The following is a 21,178-nucleotide window of genomic DNA, read 5'->3' on the forward strand; positions in this document are numbered from 1 at the left end:
GAGGAGCCAAGTGACTGCTTTGTTTTGAGAAGCACTGTTCCCATTACACAGTCCTCTTACAGCAGAAGGCCCTGGAAACTGGACCAGGGGGCCACTGGTCATCAGGGGCAGGGGTTTTTTCAACCTACTCCCCATACCTCCTGCGCTGGCTTCCATGGAACGCTACCAGCGTGTCTCCCACCATTCCTCCCTCCCGTTAACAGTCCCAGGCATATTGTGCCAAGTCACTAACAGGAAGATGTGATTCCCTCAGGTCTGTTGGGGCAGAAAAAAGGTAGAAAATCCAAAGCAGCCCAGGCTCTTTCTGCTCTGGGATCCGGTTCTTCCCTACCCGAATGTGTTCAGGGATCAGAGGTCTGGGGAGTGCAGCACCAGGAACAGCTCAGCACAGGCTGGGGCTAGCATGACAGCAGCTGGAGCCATGATCTCAGCTAAGCTTTTATTAGCCAATGGAATAATTCGAAGGAAGAGGTCACAAAAACAACTTATGTCACCCGGCCAGGCACGGTGGCTCATGCTTGTAATCCCAGCACTTTGGGAGGCCGAGGAGGGCAGATCACCTGAGGTTGGTAGTTCAAGACCAGCCTGATCAACATGGAGAAACCCCGTCTCTACTAAAAATACAAAATTAGCTGGGCATTGTGGTGCGTGCCTGTAATTCCAGCTATGGAGGCAGGAGAATCACTTGAACCCAGGAGGCGGAAGTTACGGTGAGCCAAGATCATGCCACTGCACTCCATCCTGGACAACAAGAGCAAAACTTCATTTCAAAAAAACAAAAACAAAAACACCACCACCAAAAAACTATTTGTCTTCATAAAGGTGAAATCAGCGCCACACTGAGGGTAGGTGACATGACAGGATTCAGTGAGGACTCTGAACATTAAAGGGTGATCTCACTGGAATACTAGTAATGACCACAACAAAAGACTCCTAAGACCTGGGTGCAGTGGCTCCCGCCTGTAATCCCAGCACTTTGGGAGGTCAAGGCGGGCAGATCATTTGAGGCCAGAAGTTCAAGACCAGCCTGGCCAACATGGTGAAACCCCATCTCTACTAAAAATACAAAAAAATGGCCAAGCGCAGTGGATCACGGCTGTAATTCCAGCACTTTGGGAGGCTGAGGTGGGCAGATTACAAGGTCAGGCGTTCGAGTACAGCCTGGCCAAAAGGATGAAACCGTTTCTACTAAAAATAGGAAAAGTAGATGGGCATGGTGACAGGCACCTGTAATCCCAGCTACTCAGGAGGCTGAGGCAGGAGAATCGCTCGAACCCGGGAGGCAGAGGTTGCAGTGAGCCGAGATTGCACCACTGCACTCTAGACTGGGCTAAAGGGTGAGACTCCATCTCAAAAAAAAAAAAAAAAAAGTACAAAAAAATTAGCCGGGCCTGGTGGCACACGCCTGTAATCCCAGCTACTTGGGAGGCTGAAGCACGAAAATTGCTTGAACCCAGGAGGCAGACATCATGGTGAGCAGAGATCACACCACTACACTCCAGTCTGGGGAACAGAGTGAGACTCTCTCTGAGAAGCAAACAAACAAACAAATAAAAACAACAAAGGACTCGTAAGTAGTACTGCAGGAAAGTGGAATTTTATCTAAACCCCACGAACCCTCTTGGCCAGGTCCACTTGGCCCTGCCCCTCCAACACCTAGTAGGACCCAGGGAGTTCGATGGTGGGATTATGGCAGCGGAGGCTGGAGAGGGAGTCTCCCATGGCAGTTCACACACTCCCTTATCAGCTGCCCGTGGGACACATTGCAGGAATTCAACCTGATGCCCCAAAGCCCTCCAGGTTTGCAAAATGACTTGTGTCACCAAGAAAAGAAATCCTAAGCTGTACCTGCACCCCGCTTCCTGAATGAATAGAACTGTCACATTACAACAAATGACTTTGTTTTTCCTGTCATGGTGACCCATCTTCTATTTGTGTCATTTGATGTTGGCAGGCCAAGGAAATTGAAGCCTCCCCTGATGACCATAATCATAATTGTAAATTTATAAATCTGCATAAGTGAAATTGTTGGAACTGTTTAAACATAATCCCATCATCTAGAGACCCGCCATTTAAACCAGGACCGAGGAAGAAAATCGCTGACATCACAAGCTGTACATCTCCTCGCAGGAGCAGCTCAGATCAGATTCTTCCCAGGAAAATTTTAAAACTCTCAGAAGAACCACACATGTGCTAGCTTAATCCAAGCTCAATCAACAAATAGTATTGAGGATGGTGACTTAAAACAGCAGTTTGGAACTGATGCTTTTGTTTTTGTTTGAATCTCATCTATGTATTAGGATTGGAAATAAAAGACACAAACCCTTGAAGGGCAGGGACCATATATACTCACCTTCTTATGCTTCCTACCTTAACTGTACCTACCATGAAAGAAAAAGACACACTCAAATGTTCACCAGGTGAATTAGCTTTAGCGTTTTAGGTTAATACGGTTGATACAGTGTAGTTAACAGAAGATCAAATGAAATCTACACTGTAACCATCCTTTAAAATGTCAGAAAATGCCAATCTCTAATAACTACACTAGCCAAACTTGAAAGGCAAGAACTGAGTTAGCATCAACAAAGGAAGTATGAACAGTCTGTCTGCCTGAAACCACGTAACAAACTGATGTGTAAATCTTAATTTTAAAGTCTTCCCAAATGCTGGTCATTTCATTTGCATGCCAGATGGTTTGATTACTCTTTTTTTTTTTTTTTTTTTTTTTTTTTTTTACTATAAAGAGAGTTTTGAGGGACTTGCTAATAAAGGGTCTGACATTTCCAAATGTTAAGATTGGCTGGCCAGGTGCAGTGCTCACGCCTGTAATCCCAGCACTTCGGGAGGCTAAGGCGGGAGGATCACTTGAGGTCAGAAGTTCAAGACCAAATGTTAACATTCTGCTTGTACTTTCAAGGCTTTGAAGTCACTTCTTTTCTTTTTTTTGAGACAGGATCTCACTCTGTCACCCAGGCTGGAGTGCAGTGGCATGATTACGGCTCACCGCAGCCTCAACCTGCCGGGCTCAAGCGATCCTCCCACCTCAGCCTCCCGAGTAATTGGCAAATAGGCATGCACCACCATATCCAACTAATTTTTATATTTTTTGTAGAAACAGGGTTTCGCTGTGTTGTCCAGGCTGGTCTCAAACTCCTGGGCTCCAGTGATCCACCCATCTCAGCCTCCCAGTGTTGGGATAACAGGCACGTGCCACCACACCCAGTCCAAAATCACATCTGAATCCCCAGCTTAACTCATCAGCCAGTACACATTTCATTCTGATCCTTTAACTCAGCTGTGGTTCTGACTTAACAGCGGTTACTGATGTTACTTCTAGGGTATGCAATAGAGTTGGCATACGTTTATGTGCTTCTCAAATATTTTTAAAATAATTAGCATTGTGTTCACGTTTTCAATTTAAAATAAATTCCGTATATTTTTCTCAAAGGAGAGAAACTTACATTTCTTTCCTAAATTCTTCCATTTTTTGATTCTCCACAGTCAGGAGTTCTTTTGATTTGTTCAGCTCTTCCACATTTTTCAAGTTGTTTTCTTTAAGTGTGTCCAACTTAAAGACCAAGAGAAAAAAGCTTGATGAAATTATTTCATTTTCCAATGACATGAATGAACAAATTATTCATGAAAGTGTGTACTGAAAAGACAGATGAAATTAGTCACTTGCAAAAAAAAAAAAAAGTCTCCTGGGTGAAGAGATTACAGATGACAAGTCTATTACAAACTGCAAACCTCTTCCTTACATTTAGTCTGACATATCCTGTACACTTGGCCAAAATGTCAAACTAAATTGCTACAGAGAGGTAAAGTTTTCTTTCATGTTGTGTACAATTCTCAGCACTTATCACGGAACTTGCTATTCAAATATGATTCATTAAAAACAAGAAATAAAATGCAAAGCAATGACATCAGCAAGGATTATTCTTCGTAATGAAAAGAAACCCTTTTCTTTTCCCAGAGATTAGTGATTTAGGATATGATATTGTTCAGTGTCACTACCAGATTTACATAGCCCTCATTACAAAAATTATTTATTTGAATCAAAATTATTTGTAGATTGGAAAAAAATTTAGTAACCCATCTGAACTTGAACCTGAAGAGGAAAAAGTCACGTTGTGGGACTGAAGGGCACTTACACCCATTTGGCTCCATCATTGGCCCACGGGGATGCAGCCAGCGGAGGGCCTGGCCCTTGGTGGAAATCCAGAGTTGTCACTGGGATGAGTGGGGATGTGACTGATCATAGGCTGTGGCAGGTGGCTGGAGCTCTAGGTGCGGAGCCACCACCAAGGATGGCAGCTAATGTGGGCCTCCATTCCTCAAGGTGGCTCCTTGGGCCATGCTGGCTTTCTGGGCCCTGAGAAGTTGTCTCCTACAGGCAGAAGAGGGAGCTAGCTCCTTTTGCCATGCCCCATGCCACCTGTCAGGAGTCCTAGAAAGTGTCTTGCTAGTTTTACAACTACCATCTTCCTTTTAACACCGAACATTCCAGATTAACAAAACAAGAAAAATAAAGTATCACAATGTGTCTGAAAACATGGTTCATCCAACCCTGAATTCTGGCTGTAACAAAGACACCAAGGGATCTGTTACAGAACGACATAGTTCCCCCTGGTTCCACTGCTGCAAGTTACACACATTCCCTAAAATCCTCTCACTTACTTCAGCTCTTAATTTTGATTAACAGCTATGATTTTTTAATGCTTTTATATTTTTAGCTTAAGTCATCTTCTCTTAGGAGTGTCAGTTCTATAAATGTGCTTCCTTCTACGTGAACTGTTGTTATTTACCATATCGTTACCTCCAAATGTTCATCTCCTTTGAGAAGTTGATTCTTGACCTCCACAATGAGAAGGACTAGTCTCCACAATGAGAAGGACTAGTATTGACAGTGGCTCCTCAGTTTGGCCACCGCCTCCCCCTTGATTTCCTTCCTTAATGTCTTACCTGCCTATTACTTTTAAAAGCATCTGGGCAGGGCGTGGTGGCTCCCACCTGTAATCCCAGCACTTTGGGAGGCCAAGGCGGGCAAAGATCACGAGGTGGAGTTCAAGAACAGCCTGGCCAACATGGCAAAACCCCGTCTCTACTTAAAATACAAAAATTAGCCAGGCATGGTAGTGGGCACCTGTAATCCCAGCTACTCAGGAGGCTGAGGCAGAAGAATCACTTGAACCCAGGAGGCGGAGGCTGCAGCAGCCGAGATTGTGCCGTTGCACTCCAGCCTGGGCAACAAGAGCAAGACTCCGTCTCAAAACAACAACAATGACAACAAAACAAAAAACAAGCAACAACAACGAAAAAAGCATCTGAAGTTGCACAGGACTTCACATAACCATTTTGGTGCGTCAGTCGGCTTAGAATTTAGATAACAGCTTTCCAAACAAAGGGTTGGTATGAGCTGGGAGGGTGGGAGCAGGGAAATCCAAAGAGGAGGAGAAATGCTACTTGTGGACAGAATCGAAATATCTTGACGCCACATATTTGTCCCTGCTCCAAAAGTGACTCATTCAAGATGACACAAAAGGAAATCAGTACTGAAATGGGCCAAGAAAAGGCCTACATCAGACTCAGGACTGAGGAACGCAACTTAGTGGCTCAAAGTTGGGAAAGGGAAGAGAAAAAACGATGTGTGTGATGTAAGATAAAGGATACAAAAGCTAGAGCAGGCCATCAGTAGCTCTTCTCACTAGTGCTATCACTAAATAGTCATCTTAGAAAGCCACACTATTAGGGTTTTTTCCTCAATTTGTAAAGTTGATCCTAATAAGTAATGAAGTGATACACTTTATTTAAGATTATCATGACTCTGGAATGCATTTCAAACCTGTGTAAGGTCACACTTCAAAAACATAAGCAATCCTGAGTTAGTGATCAAACATTCCACGAAGTTGGTAAGCTGTTCTTTGTATAAAAAGCTATTTAAATCTGATTACTTCATTCTGTAGTTTTGCATTTGTTTGCTTGGTGTCCTCCAAGGAGGCCAGAGTCTCAGTCTTCTCTTTGGTCATCTGTTCCATTATCTGCATGGCATCTTCCGCTGTTTGAGCAGCCTAAATACAAGGAAACACTGTGAGAAATGAGGACACCCCTTGCCAACACCGTTAGGTGAGGATCGGGCTGTGCCGTTCAGGCAGCACTCAGTGTCTGTGTGGGTAAGGGAGGCACACAGAGAGGGTGAATCAGTCACCAATCCAGCTGAAACAGACAGACCAGGACAGGAAAGGTCTTTACTCTAAAGTAGAATATACAGACTCTTTCCTGCCATTTTTCAATGTCAATTATTATGCAATTTCCATGTTTTCAGAACCTCTAAACATACATCTTCCAATGAAAGTTCCAAATGACACTGGCAAGCATGCTCCCTTCATTCTGACTTAAGTTTGAGAGACTGTTCGGAGGTAACAATGAATAACATCCTAATATAGCTGAATTTCTTGGAATCATATTTTTTATTATAAGTTTAAAATACTATCCTTGCTATTTCAAATCTGGGGCTTTTAAAGTCACTCAAATTTAGGCTGAGAATTTTTCAAATAAATATAAAAATTATTTGGGCACTTCTAACATGAGGCTCAAGTGTTTAATGAGAAGTATTTAATGCAAGTTGTGAGTAATGAATAAAAACATGGCTGTGAATAAAAAGATGCATATGGAGACAAATTCTTAGCTGCTATCAAAATTAATTATAAAAAGTGAGATATAGGCCGGGCGCAGTGGCACACGCCTGTAACCCCAGCACTTTGGGAGGCCGAGGCGGGCAGATCACGAGGTCAAGAGACTGAGACCATCCTGACCAACATGGTGAAATCCCATCTCTACTAAAAATACAAAAAACTAGCTGGCTGTGGTGGCGGGCGCCTGTAGCCCCAGCTACTCAGGAGGCTGAGGCAGGAGAATGGCGTGAACCTGGGAGGTGGAGGTTGCAGTGAGCCAAGATTGCACCACTGCACTCCAGCTTGGCAACACAGCCAGACTCCGTCTCAAAAAAAAAAAAAAAAAAAAAAAGTTAGATATGAAAATAAATGAAAATATAGCTAGGCGTGGTGGCATGTGCCTATGGTCCCAGCTACTCAGGGGGCTGAGACAGGAGGATTGCTTGAGCCCAGGAGGTTGAGAGCAGCCTGGGCAACACAGCAAGATTCCCACCTCTAAAAAAATAAATAAACAGGCCACACACAGTGGCTCATGCCTGTAATCCTAGCACTTTGGGAGGCCAAAGCAGGTGGATCACAAGGTCAGGAGTTTGAGACTAGCCTGGCCAATATGGTGAAACCAAGTCCCTACTAAAAATACAAAGCTTGGCCAGGTGTGGCAGCACGCACCCGCAGTCCCAGCTACTCAAGAGGGTGAGGCAGGAGAATCGCGTGAACCCGGGAGGCAGAGGTTGCAGTGAGCCAAGGTCACACCACTGTACTCTGTACTCCAGCCTGGGTGACAGAGCGAGATTTTCTTTTTTTTTTGAGACGGAGTCTCATTCTGTCACCAGGCTGGAGTACAGTGGTGCAATCTCAGCTCACTGCAACCTCCACCTCCCGGGTTAGAGTGATTCTCCTGCCTCAGCCTCCCGAGCAGCTGGAACTACAGGCCCACACCACCACACCCTGCTAATTTTTGTATTTTTAGTAGAGATGGGGTTTCACCACGTTGGCCAGGATGGTCTTCATCTCCTGATCTCGTGATCCACCTGTGACAGCCTCCCAAAGTGCTGGGATTACAGGCGTGAGCCACTGCACCCAGCGAGACTCTGTCTTAAAAAATAAATAAATAAATAAATAAATAAATAAATAAATAAATTTCTTTTAGGCACTTGTTTATAATTTATTGGTCTAATAAAGTTTATGAAAATTCTGCAATTTTCCCTATCCAATTATCAGCCATGAAGATTTTAATGGAATCTTCCAACTCCAAATGGATAGACACAATGAAAGAGTTAAAAGCCAAACAGAAGACCCTATATTTCAATATGCGCCAATTTATTGCTTTTTTTTTTTTGAGACAGATTTTTTCCCTCTTGTTGCCCAGGCTGGAGTGCAATGGCATAACCTCGGCTCACTGCAACCTCCATCTCCTGGATTCAAGTGATTCTACTGCCTCAGCCTCCTGAGTAGCTGGGATTATAAGTGCACGCCGCCACGCCTGGCGAATTTTTGTATTTTTAGTAAAGACGGGGTTTCACCATGTTGGTTAGGCTGGTCTTGACCTCCTGACCTCAGATGATCCACCCGCCTCAGCCTCTGTGAGCCACCACGCCCGGCTGCTTTTTTTTTTTTTAAGATGGGGTCTTGCTCTGTCACCCAGACTGGAGTGCAATGGCATGATCTCGGTTTCCTGCAACTTCTGCCTCCTGGGCTCAAGCAATCCTCCCATCTCAGCCTCCTGAGTAGCTGGGACTACAGGCATGTGTCACCACGCCCAGCTAATTTTTGCATTTTTTGTAGAGACAGGGTTTTGCCATGTTGTCCAGGCTAGTCTCAAACTCCTGGACAGAAGCCATCTGTCTACCTCAGCCTCCCAAAGTGCTGGGATTACAGGCGTGAGCCACTGTGCCCGGCCTTATTTCACTATTGCTCTTAAGCCTTTAAGAAACCACAGTTAGCTTTTTCACAAAGTTTCTCCTTAAATTAAAAAATAAATCCTTTTTATTCACAGTTTGCAATTTTTTCAAATGGGGAGAGACTACTACAGTGAGATACTTAGTAAAGAATCCCCCTTTCAGACTGTAACGAACAGCTTGAGACATATAAGCAACTGACTTAATGAGGTGGATTTCCATAAGCAGAAATGAAGAAAGATGACCTACACCACTTGAGTTAGTGCACAGTGTTAGTAAACAGTCTGGGTGCTCAATACTTGACCCCTCTCACTTTACCGTAAATGACTGAAGAGTCTCGAGCTCTCTAATTTTAAGAGTAAGCTTGTTCTTGTCTTTCCTCAAAGTACGGTTTTCATTTTGAGATTCTAGGAGATTGGCTGAAATATGGCTGTTGGTTTTGGCCAACTGGCTGATCTCTTTCTGAAGGATGAAGTAGCTTTCTGCCAGCATTTCCTTCTCCTTCAGGAGCTCATCCTTTTCCAGCATCATTTCACTCTTCTCAGCCAGGAGGTTCTGGTTGTCTTGCATCACCTGGGCTTTTTCGGCCAGGGTCACCTCATGGTTCAGCTGAAGGTCATCCAGAATCTTGGTGAGGCAGCTGTGCAGTTCCTGCAGTTCTGCCTTGGATTTGGACAAGGCAGCAAAATCACTTTTCAGAGTCTTTATATGGGCAGCAAGTTGAGCTGCTTCTGCAGTCAACAGTTCCTTCTCCTCAATTATCTCTGCCACTTCTTGCTCCGATTTGGTCTTCTCTTGAAGTAGCACAAACTTCTCGGACTGCAACTCCTCGGTACACACTCTTAACTCCTCCACCTCCTGCTCCAGGAGCACCATCCTCCCGTGAAGTTGATTGTTTTCGTACAAGGATGACTCTTTCTCCTTTGCTCTGGCTTCCTGTTCCAGGATTAAGGACTGCTGCATTTCCTGGATCTCCTCACTTAATTTCTGACACTCTTCTTGCAGGTTCAAGCTATCTCTCAGCAAAATGTTCTTCTCGGAACAACACGTGTTAAGTTCAGCATCCAAATTCTCCTTTGCTTGCAATATGTGAGTGTGTTCTTTTTCCAGATTCTTTTTGGCATTTTGAGCCTCTTTCAGCATCAAAGAGAGGTCGCACTTGCTGGCCACTAGTTCTTGGTTTTCGTTTTTTCTCTCTTGAAGCTCCTTCTTCAGAGCGTCAATATTACCGAGGAGTTTCATATTCTCTTGCACAATTATCCTTCTGTTTGCAGACTCTTGATCACATTGCCTTTTGAGGTCTCCTATGGCTTTGATGGAATTCTCTCTCTCTGCAAGTAAAACTCCATTTTGGGTTTCCAGTGCGGATTTTTCTTTCAAGAGACTATCCTGATGCTTTTTAAGTTTAGTCATTTTCTGAGAAGCCATCTCCTTCTCGGAAGTCAGGTAAGTGATCTTCTCATTCAGGCTCATCTCAGTATGGGCAGCCTCTTCTGAGCATTTGTGGAGTTTTTCAGTGATGATTCTATTTTCACTTAAAAGTTCTTCTTTCTCAGCCAAGAGCCTTCTCTCAGAGGCAGCCAAGGTTTCTTTCTCATGCAGAAGCTGGATGCACTCAGAGTCTGTGACTGCCCGCCTGGCCTTAATTTCCTCCAAGAGCTTCGTGAGGCTTGTGTTTGTGGCCTGGAGTTGCATGGTCTCCAGCTCTGCCTTCCTCAGGGCCTTGCTGGCATCATCCAGCTGTGCGCGGAGCCCACTGGCTTCTGAGCGGAGCAGCTGTTTGACCTGGAGAGCGGCCTGGAGGCTGGCATTCAGCTTTTCCTGATCGTGCAGCAGCATGTCCGTCTCTAACTGCAGATCTCTGTTGTTCTGAAGAGCATTATCTCGTTCCACCTTTAAGGCTATGCACGTGTTATCGAGATTGGACAGTTTCTCTAAAGCTGACTTTTTCTCAGCTGTGAGATCTTCAATGTCCTGTACCAAAGCTTTCTGATCTTTGACTAGCTCCTCATAAGAGCTCTGCAGCTTCTGAATGATGTCATCCTTATCTTTGGCCAAGATGAAGTTTTCGGTAATAAGTTTCTTGATCTGGTCTGCCAGGTGATCTCTTTCTTCCTGGTCCTTCTCAGTCTTGGCAATCAAAGCATCTTTGCTGAGCTGGAGCTCTTCGATGAGCGTCTGCATGCTCACCTTGGAAGCTTGCAAAGAGTCATTCTCCATATTGATCTTCAAGAGTTCTTCCTGTGCAACATTGATTTCTTTAAGCAATTTCTCTCTCTCAACAGCCAAAACTTCTTTATTGAGATGTTCCTGCTCATAATGCTTTTCAGCATCTTGCTTTTCTTCTAAGAATTTCTCCTTTTCTAAATTAAGAGTTTCATTCACTGACCACAGTTTCTGCTGGTCTCCCTGAAGTAAAGCTATTTTGGCCTCCAATTCTACAAGCTTGGATAAAAGTGAACCGTTTTCTAACTTTAAATCATTTCCCTCCTGCGAAAGAAGCTGCTTCTCTGATTTCAGACCCCTCAGCTCTTCTGACATTAGTTCAATTTCTTTTTTGGCTGATGTTAACAAATAAGTTAGCGACTACAGAAACAAAAGATGGAAAGAATGGAAACAAAAATGAAATCAAGCAGACAAATGCAAGCCCAAATAACTTAATGTAACCTAAATGATAAAACCTTTACAATTTCTACAATAAACTTTATAGAAACTATCTGAATAACAAGGGAAAGAAACTAAACAGAGCCCATAAAAAGATAAGTCAAAAGTAGCTTTGCAAAGTGCTTCTTTATCTGTTAGCTTATTTTATCTCTGAAACAACTTGTGAAATTATTCCCAGTAGCTACCTAGAAGACAAAAACAGTAGCTTGATTTTAATATCAGGGCAAAAGATTCTTTCTTGCCATTCCAATTATCGAGTTACTTTGAATACAGAAAGGATTCATAGAAGAATTTTTAAAAAATACAATTAAAAGAAGTACAAAAAGTCAGTACATTTTAATAAAAAAAGGAAGGGGCATAACAAGGGAAAATAAACTATTGCCTTCCAAACTCACCGCAGGACCTTACTTAAGGACAGCCACTGGGCTGAGAGTGATTTAGTCCTAATATCACATATAACTTAAAAACTACAGCCTAATTTCTAGGCTTTGGTGACTAAAATGAATAGATTTTTTTTTAATTTACTGAATTATAATTTGACCACAGTGTCTATAACAGTGCTGTCCAGAATTTTCTACAATGATATAAATTTTTTTTTTTTGAGACTGAGTCTCGCTGTATTGCCCAGGCTGGAGTGCAGTGGTGCAATCTCAGCTCACTGCAACCTCCGCCTCTGGGTTCAAGCCATTCTCATGCCATAGCCTCTCGGGTAGCTGGGATTACAGGGCTCCGCCACCACGCCCGGCTAATTTTTGTATTTTTAGTAGAGACAGGGTTTCACCATGTTGGCCAGGCTGGTCTCAAACTCCTGACCCCAAGTGATCCACCCACCTAGGCCTCCCAAAGTGCTGGGATTACAGGCATTAGCCACCATGCCCGGCTGATATAAATGTTCTTATTTGCAGTCCCATCATGATGACCTTATGACTACTGAGCACCTGAAATGTGGTGAGTACAACTGAGGAGCTAAATTTTTAATTAAAATGTAACAAATTTAAATTTATTTATTTATTTTTTGGAGAGAGTCTCACTCTGTGGCCCAGGCTGGAAGGAAATGGCGCGATCTCAGCTCACTGCAACCTCTGCCTCCCAGGTTCAAGTGATCCTCTTTTAAGCATATATAAAAATAGAGAAAATAATGTAGACCGCATATATTTCCATATTAAGGTTTTTATTTTTATTTATTTTTTGAGACAGAGTCTCACTCTGTCACCTAGGCCAGAGTGTGGTGGCACCATCTCAGCTCACTGCAGCCTCCACCTCCCAGGCTCAAGGGATTCTCCTGTCTCAGCCTCCTGAGTAGCTGGGACTACAGGTGCGTGCCACCACGCCCGATTAATTTTTTGTATTTTTAGTAGAGACAGGGTCTCATGATGTTGCCCAGGGTGGTCTCTAACTCCTGAGCTCAGGCAATCCGCTCACTTCGGCCTCCCAAAGTGCTAGGATTACAGGTGTAAGCCACCAGAACTGGCTACAAATTTAAACTTGAATGGCCTCACATGGCTGGTGGCTACTGTATTAGGCAGCACAGCTATAGCCCACTGGCTCTTAAAAGTAGGGAATAAGGAGGCTTCATGGGCTCCCTGAACCTTGTTGAGTGCACACATAAACCTTCCTGAAAAAATATCTGTAGATTTCATTAGATTTTTCCAAAGAGTCTGGGACTGATTAAGATCCACTGAAATCAGATACCAGACAACTTTGGAGGGGAACAGTCCTGGCATTTTAACTCAGTGACCCTTGCACAAAACCAACCAACAAAATTAGTGAGAATGGCCAGGAATGATGGCTCACACCTTGGGACGCTGAGACAGGTGAATCACTTGCATCCAGGGGTTCGACACCAGCCTGAGCAACATAGCAAGACTCTGTCTCTACAAAAAAAATTTAAAATTAGCCAGGTGTAGTGGCACGTGCCTTTAGTCTCAGCCACTTGGGAAGCTGAGGCAGGGGGATCACTTGAGCCCGAGAGGCTGAGGGTGCAGTGAGCCATGATTGTGCCAGTGCACTCAGCCTGGGTGACAAAGTGAGACCTTGTCTCAAAAAACAAAGGAAAACCGAGGAGACCTTGTATCAGCTTCTTCCATGCTGTGGTTTGCTCAGGCTGCAACATTTTATTTATTTATTTATTTATTTATTTATTTATTTATTTATTTTATTTTATTTTATTTTTTTTGAGACGGAGTCTCGCTCTGTCACCCAGGCTGGAGTGCAGTGGCCGGATCTCAGCTCACTGCAAGCTCCGCCTCCCGGGTTTACGCCATTCTCCTGGCTCAGCCTCCCGAGTAGCTGGGACTACAGGCGCCCGCCACCTCGCCCGGCTAGTTTTTGTATTTTTTAGTAGAGACGGGGTTTCACCGTGTTAGCCAGGATGGCCTCGATCTCCTGACCTCGTGATTCGCCCGTCTCGGCCTCCCAAAGTGCTGGGATTACAGGCTTGAGCCACCGCGCCCGGCTAGGCTGCAACATTTTAAAGGAAATACAAAAAAAAAAAAAAACCTGAAGTCTGCACAGATAAACCACAAAGACAAAAGATTTGGGAATTGTATCTAGTGTTAAATGGCTCATAAAACTGGAGGTATTTCACAGAAAGAAGAGAAATCCTCAACTATCAGCATGTAGAAGAGGGAGAATATGGGCCTCCCAGATGACATGCACGGCGCACACACACCATGGCACGTCCACTTAGTTAGCAAGAGGCTTTTCATGAGATTGGTTTCAGTCCTATATATGCTCTTTTATCATTTCTTTCTACTAAACTCCCATAACACATTAAAAATAAATAAAGATGAATATTTACTTTCCTTTGAGCAATAAAAGGTTAAATAGTGGGAAGGCTGAACTTCGTGAAGTTACCAGAGTCACAAAATATACTGGTCAGGCCAGGCACGGAGGCTCACACCTGTAATCCCAACACTTTAAGAGGCCAAGATGGGAGGATTGCTTGAGCCCAGGAGTTCAAGACCAGCCTGGGCAACATAGCAAGACCCCACTCTCTACAAAAAAAGAAAAAGTAAAAAATATATATTGGGCACAGATACAATCCTGAAACCATAAAATGAAATCCAACATACCAAGTTCTGCTCTATCTACTAACAGGGTGTTTCCTCCCTGCCCTTGAATCCAGCTTCCTCATCAATAAGCTCACGGTACCTTCCTGGGGACACACAAAAGCCCTCTGCGGAGTTCTCAGTTCTAACTCTTCCTGGAAGAGCTCTGTTCCTCCAACCAGGCTCTCTCTAGTCCTGATTCCTTGCTTGCTTGCTTCATGTGACCTCTGCCTCTTGCTTTACTGCAATGTCTCTCCTAACCCTAGTGCAAGGCGGCAACAAGCATGGCCAGTATTAGAGGAACAAGCAGGCAAGCAGAGCTCAGGCAATGGAAGAACCTTTGTGATGGCTGGGAAACAAGCAGCACGGGGGTGACAGCTACACACTCCATTCCAGGAAAGACCGGCCGCCATCACCGTCCCTGAGAAGGAATGGCAGCTGGCACAAAACACTTGAAGCCATAGGAAACGTAACGTACCACCCACGCACTCAGAAGGGTAACGTTTGTAGAGGCCATCGTAACTTGTCCCACTGGATGCTGCTTTCTAAGAACCCTTCCTGCCTTGACACAGAGCTCAGGCAAGCTACAGCACAAGGAAATTCTCTCGCATCACGTACTTTGGCTTTGTCGGCTTGCTTTCTCAGCTCCTCCAGCTCCTGCAGCAAGCCACTGTTCTCCTCCCGTGCGCCCTTCAGCTTGTCCTCTGTGTCCAGCAGCGTCTTCCGGAGGTTCTGCAGGATTTCTTCATGCTTGGTCTTTGTCTCAGAAGTGGCCTTCTCATACCCGGCTTTCAGCTCCTGACACTGGTTGTGGCTCGTTTCCATCTTCTTTTCCTGCAGAGACCCCGAGTGAGGGAACCAGTCATCTGCCCATGTGTGTACTACCCCTTGCCTTCCTTTCCAGCCAACAGACCCACTGAGTCTCTCCTTACCAGGTCTGACAATTTCCTCTCCAATTCTTTCTTTTCTTCCTCATGCTTTTCAGCTGCTTCTTGCTGGCTCTGTTCAGCTTTGAGAGTCATGTCCTCAATACTTTTTTGCAGAAAACTTGCATTTTCATTAGCCTTTGTAAGTTTTAGCTGTAATTCTTCTACATATCTAGAAAAAGTTTCAACATAAGGTGTCAATTTTTCATAAGAATGTTTTAAATTTAAGAGTTATATTAAAATATACTACTAATAACAACTGTAGTAATTATTTTTAAAAGTTATATGTAATTAATAACATCTGAACTAGGCAAGAAATTTTAAAATGCTTTGCCTAATCATTTTACCAATTATGACAGTTACAAATACATTATTTACAGTAACTACTACTATAATTGTGAAGGTTTACTATGTCAATAATTTAAAAAGGAAAAATGAGTGAAAAATAAACTTATTAAAGGAAATGAGGCCAGGTGTGGTGGCTTATGACTATAATACCAGTGACCTGGGAGACCAAGATGAGATCACTTAAGTTCAGGAGTTCGAGACCAGCCTGGTCAACATTGCGAAACCCTGTCTCTACTAAAAATACAAAAATTAGCTGGGTGTGGTGACGCATCCCTGTAATCCCAGTTACTCAGGAGGCTGAGGCAGCAGAACTGCTTGAGCCCAGTAGAAAGAGGTTGCAGTGAGCCAAGATCGCGTCACTGCAGTCCAGGCTGGGCAACAAAGCAAGACTCCATCTCAACTGAAAATAAATAAAGGAGGTCAGGTGCGGTGGCTCATGCCTGTAATCCCAGTACTTTGGGAGGCCAAGGTGGGTGGATCATGAGGTCAGAAGATCGAGACCATCTTGGCTAACATGGTGAAACCCCATCTCTACCAAAAATACAACAAATTAGCCAGGCGTGGTGGCGGGCGCCTGTAGTCCCAGCTACTCGGGAGGCTGAGGCAGGAGAATGGCATGAACCTGGGAAGTGGAGCTTGCAGTGAGCCGAAATCACGCCACTGCACTCCAGCCTGGCCGACAGAGTGAGACTTTGTCTCAAAAAATAAATAAAATAAAATAAAATAAAATAAAATAAAGGAAATGAGTATTTTTAAATTTTAGCAGACTAGATAACCAAAAATTCATTCTAGTGCTTCTGGAGGACAGAAGATACAAAAATGACTCGAAGTTCTACTTTAAAGAGACTACGTGGTTGAACAAAAACATGTATACTAAACATGGGGGGCCAGCACATTGGCTCACGCCTATAATCCCTGCACTTTGGGAGGCCGAGGTGGGCAGATCGCCTGAGGTCGGGAGTTTAAGACCAGCCTGACCAACATGGAGAAACCCCGTCTCTACTAAAAATACAAAATTAGCAGGGCATGGTGGCGCATGCCTATAATCCCAGCTACTCAGGAGGCTGAGGCAGGAGAATCGCTTGAACCTGGGAGGCGGAGGCTGTGGTGAGCCAAGATGGCGCCACTGCACTCCAGCCTGGGCAACAAGAGTGAAACTCCATCTCAAAAAAAAAAAAAAAATGGGACGTTGACCAAGAAAACAGACTATCAGATGAATCAGAGATACGAGAGGGAAACTTGGGGGCACTTCTGGTTTTTATATCCACAAAACACCTACAAAAATGGAGCTTTTTGAAGGCACTGAGCCACCACTACCTGGGCAGCAGCACCACCTCAAGGCAAGTTTGACCAAAGTTGCCCAACCAAGGCCTGACCACCACTCAGTGCTGACAGAATTGTGTGAGGGTGAAAGACTGGATGTCTTAATAAATAGAACTTTGCAGGTATTAACACTTTTAAGAAGTAGAAGTCTAATGCCTACAGACTTAATTTATAAATCTTTGCCTTATAAATTTTGATTTTTATATGACAGCTATTAAAAGAAAAAGATCAAAGCAACAAGAATTCCAAATAAAGACAAGAACAGATATTAAGACAGAGGAAACTTCAGCACTGAGGAAGTACAATGCAGTTTTTGTTTCTTTTTTTTTTTTTTGAGACGGAGTCTTGCACTGTTGCCTGGGCTGGAGTGCAATGGCACAATCTTGGCTCACGGCAACCTCTGTCTCCCGGATTCAAATGATTCTCCTGCCTCAGCCTCCAGAGTAGCTGGGATTACAGGTGCACACCACCACGCTCAGCTATTTTTTTGCATTTTTTTAGTAGAGACAGCATTTCACTATGTTGGCCAGGTTGTTCTTGAACTCCTGACCTGTGATCCACCCACCTTGGCCTCCCAAAGTGCTGGGATTACAGGCGTGAGCCACTGCGCCCGGCCTACAATGCAGTTATTAAGAGCAGGAGGGGCTCTGGGACCAGACTGCTCAGATCTGAAACCTCAGGCTTCACCCCAGTAAGCCTCAGTTTCCCTCCATTCCTTCCTTTTTATTATTTATCTATTTGTTTATTTATTTTGAGACAGAGTTTTGCTCTTGTTGCCCAGGCTGGAGTGCAATGGCACAATCTCGGCTCACCACAACCTCCGCCTCGCAGGTTCAAGTGATTCTCCTGCCTCAGCCTCCTGAGTAGCTGGGATTACAGGAATGCACCACCACATCTGCCTAATTTTGTATCTTTAATAGAGATGGGGTTTCTCCATGTTGGTCAGGCTGGTCTTGAACTCCTGACCTCAGGTGATCTGCCTACCTCGGCCTCCCAAAGTGCAGGGATTACAGGCATGAGCCACAGCGCCTGGCCTTATTTATTTTTTTTTTTTGAGACAGAGTCTAGCTCTGTTGCCAAGGCTGGAGTGCAGCAGCATGATCCTGGCTCACTGCAACCTCCGCCTCCTGGGTTCAAGTGATTCTCCTGCCTCAGCCTCCCAAGTAGCTGAAATTATGGGCGCACACCACCATGCCTGGCTAATTTTTGTATTTTTAGTAGCGATAGGGTTTCACCATGTTGGCCCAGCTGGTCTCGAACTGGTGACCTCAGGCAATCTGCCTGCCTCAGCCTCCCAAAGTGCTGGGATTACAGGCGTGAGCCATAATCTCTGGCCTCTTTTTCTTTTAAATGGGAATAATACTAAACTCACCTCATAGGATAATAAGAATTAGAAAGCTGTTAGCACAGTGCATGGCCCATGGTAATAGGTAATATGTGTTTCCTATTAAAATAAGTTCAGGCCAGGTACAGTGGGGCTCATGCCTGTAATTCCAGCACTTTGGGAGGTCAAGGCAGCCAGATCGCCTGAGGTCAGGAGTTTGAGACCACCCTGGCCAACGTGGTGAAACCTTATCTCTACAATAAACACAAAAATCAGCAGGGCATGGTGGCATGTGCCTGTAGTCCCAGCTACTCAGGAAGCTTAGGCAGGAGAATCGCTTGAACCTGGGAGGTGGAGGCTGCAGTGAGCCGAGATCACGCCACTGCATTCCAGCCTGGGCAACAGAGTGAGACTCTATCTCAAAAAAAAAAAAAGTTAAAAATATTTTTAAAGGCTGGGCACGGTGGCTCACGCCTGTAATCCCAGCACTTTGGGAGGCCGAGGCAAGCAGATCACCTGAGGTCGGGAGTTCGAGACCAGCCTGACCAACATGGAGAAACCCCGTCTCTACTAAAAATACAAAATTAGCCTGGCGTGATGGTGCAAGCCTGTAATCCCAGCTAGTTGGGAGACTGAGGCAGGAGAATCACTTGAACCCAGGAGGCAGAGGTTGCAGTGAGCTGAGATAGCACCAAGCTGAGATCACGCCACTGTACTCCAGCCTGGGCAAGAAAAGTAAAATTCCATCTCAAAGGAAAAAAAAAAAATATATATATATATATATATATATACACACACACACACACCTTTTCTTTTTTCTTCTTTCAAGATGGAGTCTCGCTCTGTTGCCCAGGCTAGAGTGCAGTGGCACAATCTTGGCTCAATGCAACCTCCACCTCCTGGGTTTCAAGTGATTCTCTCATCTCAGCCTCCTGAGTAGCACATACCACCACATCTGGCTAACTTTTGTATTTTCAGTAGAGACAAGGTTTCGCCATGTTGGCCAGGTTGGCCTCAAACTCCTGACCTCAAGTGATCCGCCTGCCTCGGCCTCTCAAAATGCTGGGATTACAGGCATGAGCCACTGTGTCCGGCCTTCTTATCTTTTCTTTACAAGTCACCAGAAGCTCTACAAATAATATTGTATTCCTTAATTCTGTTGACAAGTAAGATAGGTAAAACCCATTTTAGAAGGTTAAATAGTTGATTCAAGGACACAATGAGGTAACAACAGAAAGGAACAGAGACGGGGAACTTGAAAACGTAACAATCCTAAACATTTTCTCTCCCCTCCTATCTATAGCTTGCCGCAGAGCCTAACTGAAGGTGGGCACTCTTTTCAACAGTCACATATACCTTTCTTTCAGACGTAACTCATCGTTCATTTTCGTCAGCTGAGAAGAGTTATCTCCTGACATCTTCATTATTTCTGCAATGTCATTTTCCAGTTTTTCCTTCGCCTTTATCAGCTGCTCTTCTCTCTCATCTTTCTCTCTAAATTTTGCCTCCATCTCTAAATATATAGAGAAAAAAAGAATGGCACGGCTGTGTTATAATCAACAAAAACTGACTGAGTATATCCTTGCTCTTGTAATATTTTCACATAGCAATCCTTGTCCTCATAAAAATCACATTCTAATGAAGAAGGCAGACAATAAGCAAGATAAAGAAAATAAATTGGTCAGGCGCGGTGGCTCACGCCTGTAATCCCAGCACTTTGGGAGGCCGAGGCGGACAGATCACAAGGTTAGGAGATCAAGACCATCCTGGCTAACATGGTGAAACCACATCTCTACTAAAAATACAAGAAATTAGCCAGGCGTGGTGGCGGGTGCCTGTAGTCCCAGCTACTTGGGAGGCTGAGGCGAGAGAATGGTGTGAACCCGGAAGGTGGAGCTTGCAGTGAGCCGAGATCGCGCCACTGCACTCCAGCCTGGGCCACAGAGCGAGACTCTGTCTGGGAAAAAAAAAAAGAAAAAGAAAAAAAGAAAATAAATCATATAATTAATAGTGGTAAGTTCTAAGAGGAAGAAAAATAAATGCAGGGAAAGGAGCTGGGAAGGAGGTTAGACTCTCAGATGGAGCTTCCCTGACATTTCAGGGGCTGACATTTCAAAGAAAACCTGAAGGAAGTGAGGGAACAGGGAAAAGCAAGTGCACAGGCTCTGAGAAAGGAACACCCACCACGTCCAAGCACCGCAAGGAGGCTGAAGTGGTTGGAGTGGAATGAACAGGGGAAGGGGGTCCCAGATGAAATCCAAGAGGTAACAGGGCCTGATCGTGGTAAGGACCACGGCTTTCCCTGAGTGGGATGAGAGCCGCTGGACGACCTTGAGGAGAGAAGCGACATGATCTAAGTTCATATTAAAAGGATTGCTCTGGCTGCTGTGTTGAGAACAGACTGAAGCTGGCACAGGCAGCAGCAGTGAGCCCTGGTGGTCAGCTGTCAGGGTAGCTCAGATGAAAGATGGCTGTTGGCCTGGAGCAAGGATAGCAGTGGGAGTGGTAAGATGTGGTAGATTCTGGCTCTTGTCAAAACAGAGCAAAGAGGATTTGCTGGAGGTTACAGATCTCGAACAAGTATTTCATCACATTGTTATATCACCATAATGAGTGAAGAGGCTACGCTTGAATAGTACATTTGTTATGTAACATACTACAACTGTCTCAAACACGGGAAAGCCTACTGTATTTAATGTTTCGTCACCGGAGATGTCTTCTTACCTGCTAAGTTTTCTCTCAGCTTCTCCAAGTCAGAAGACAGCATGTTAAACTGTTCCTCCTTTTGGTGTAACTTATTTACAGTTTCTATTTAGGATAAAGTTAGAAGTTTAATATGTTTCATGTTTAATAAGCTATCTGGAGCTTGGCTGTCTTACAACCCAATCAAATATTATGCTCAAAAGATCTGAGAACACAGGAATACTAAAAAGTCCCCTTACAAATCACACAGCTGTGCACAGCCTAAAAGAAG

At 44.4% G+C, this 21,178-nt stretch overlaps 1 protein-coding gene and 1 long non-coding RNA gene across 12 annotated transcripts in view; one reads left to right on the forward strand and one right to left on the reverse strand.

The window, feature by feature from the left end:
* Positions 1-21,178, reverse strand: part of CLIP1 (CAP-Gly domain containing linker protein 1) — a 147,444-nt gene that overhangs the window by 38,542 nt on the left and 87,724 nt on the right. For 9 of the 11 annotated variants that reach the window (XM_077955576.1, XM_077955581.1, XM_077955578.1 and 6 more), the window contains 6 exons: positions 20,929-21,012; positions 19,561-19,717; positions 15,216-15,381; positions 14,902-15,117; positions 5,952-6,068; positions 3,462-3,568 (listed from right to left, as the gene is read on the reverse strand). In XM_077955576.1, the coding sequence (XP_077811702.1) occupies positions 3,462-3,568; positions 5,952-6,068; positions 14,902-15,117; positions 15,216-15,381; positions 19,561-19,717; positions 20,929-21,012 (847 nt within the window). Of the gene's footprint in view, positions 1-3,461; positions 3,569-5,951; positions 6,069-8,887; positions 11,156-14,901; positions 15,118-15,215; positions 15,382-19,560; positions 19,718-20,928; positions 21,013-21,178 lie in introns of all 11 variants that reach the window. The other 2 variants (XM_077955573.1, XM_077955572.1) reach the window with 1 other exon arrangement.
* Positions 1,418-5,268, forward strand: LOC144333200 (uncharacterized). Its single transcript, XR_013401665.1, has 2 exons — positions 1,418-2,852; positions 3,071-5,268. It is a non-coding gene; the product is annotated as an uncharacterized LOC144333200 (long non-coding RNA).

The sequence above is a fragment of the Macaca mulatta genome, chromosome 11 (genome assembly GCF_049350105.2).
Source record: "Macaca mulatta isolate MMU2019108-1 chromosome 11, T2T-MMU8v2.0, whole genome shotgun sequence".
Lineage (NCBI taxonomy): Eukaryota > Metazoa > Chordata > Mammalia > Primates > Cercopithecidae > Macaca > Macaca mulatta.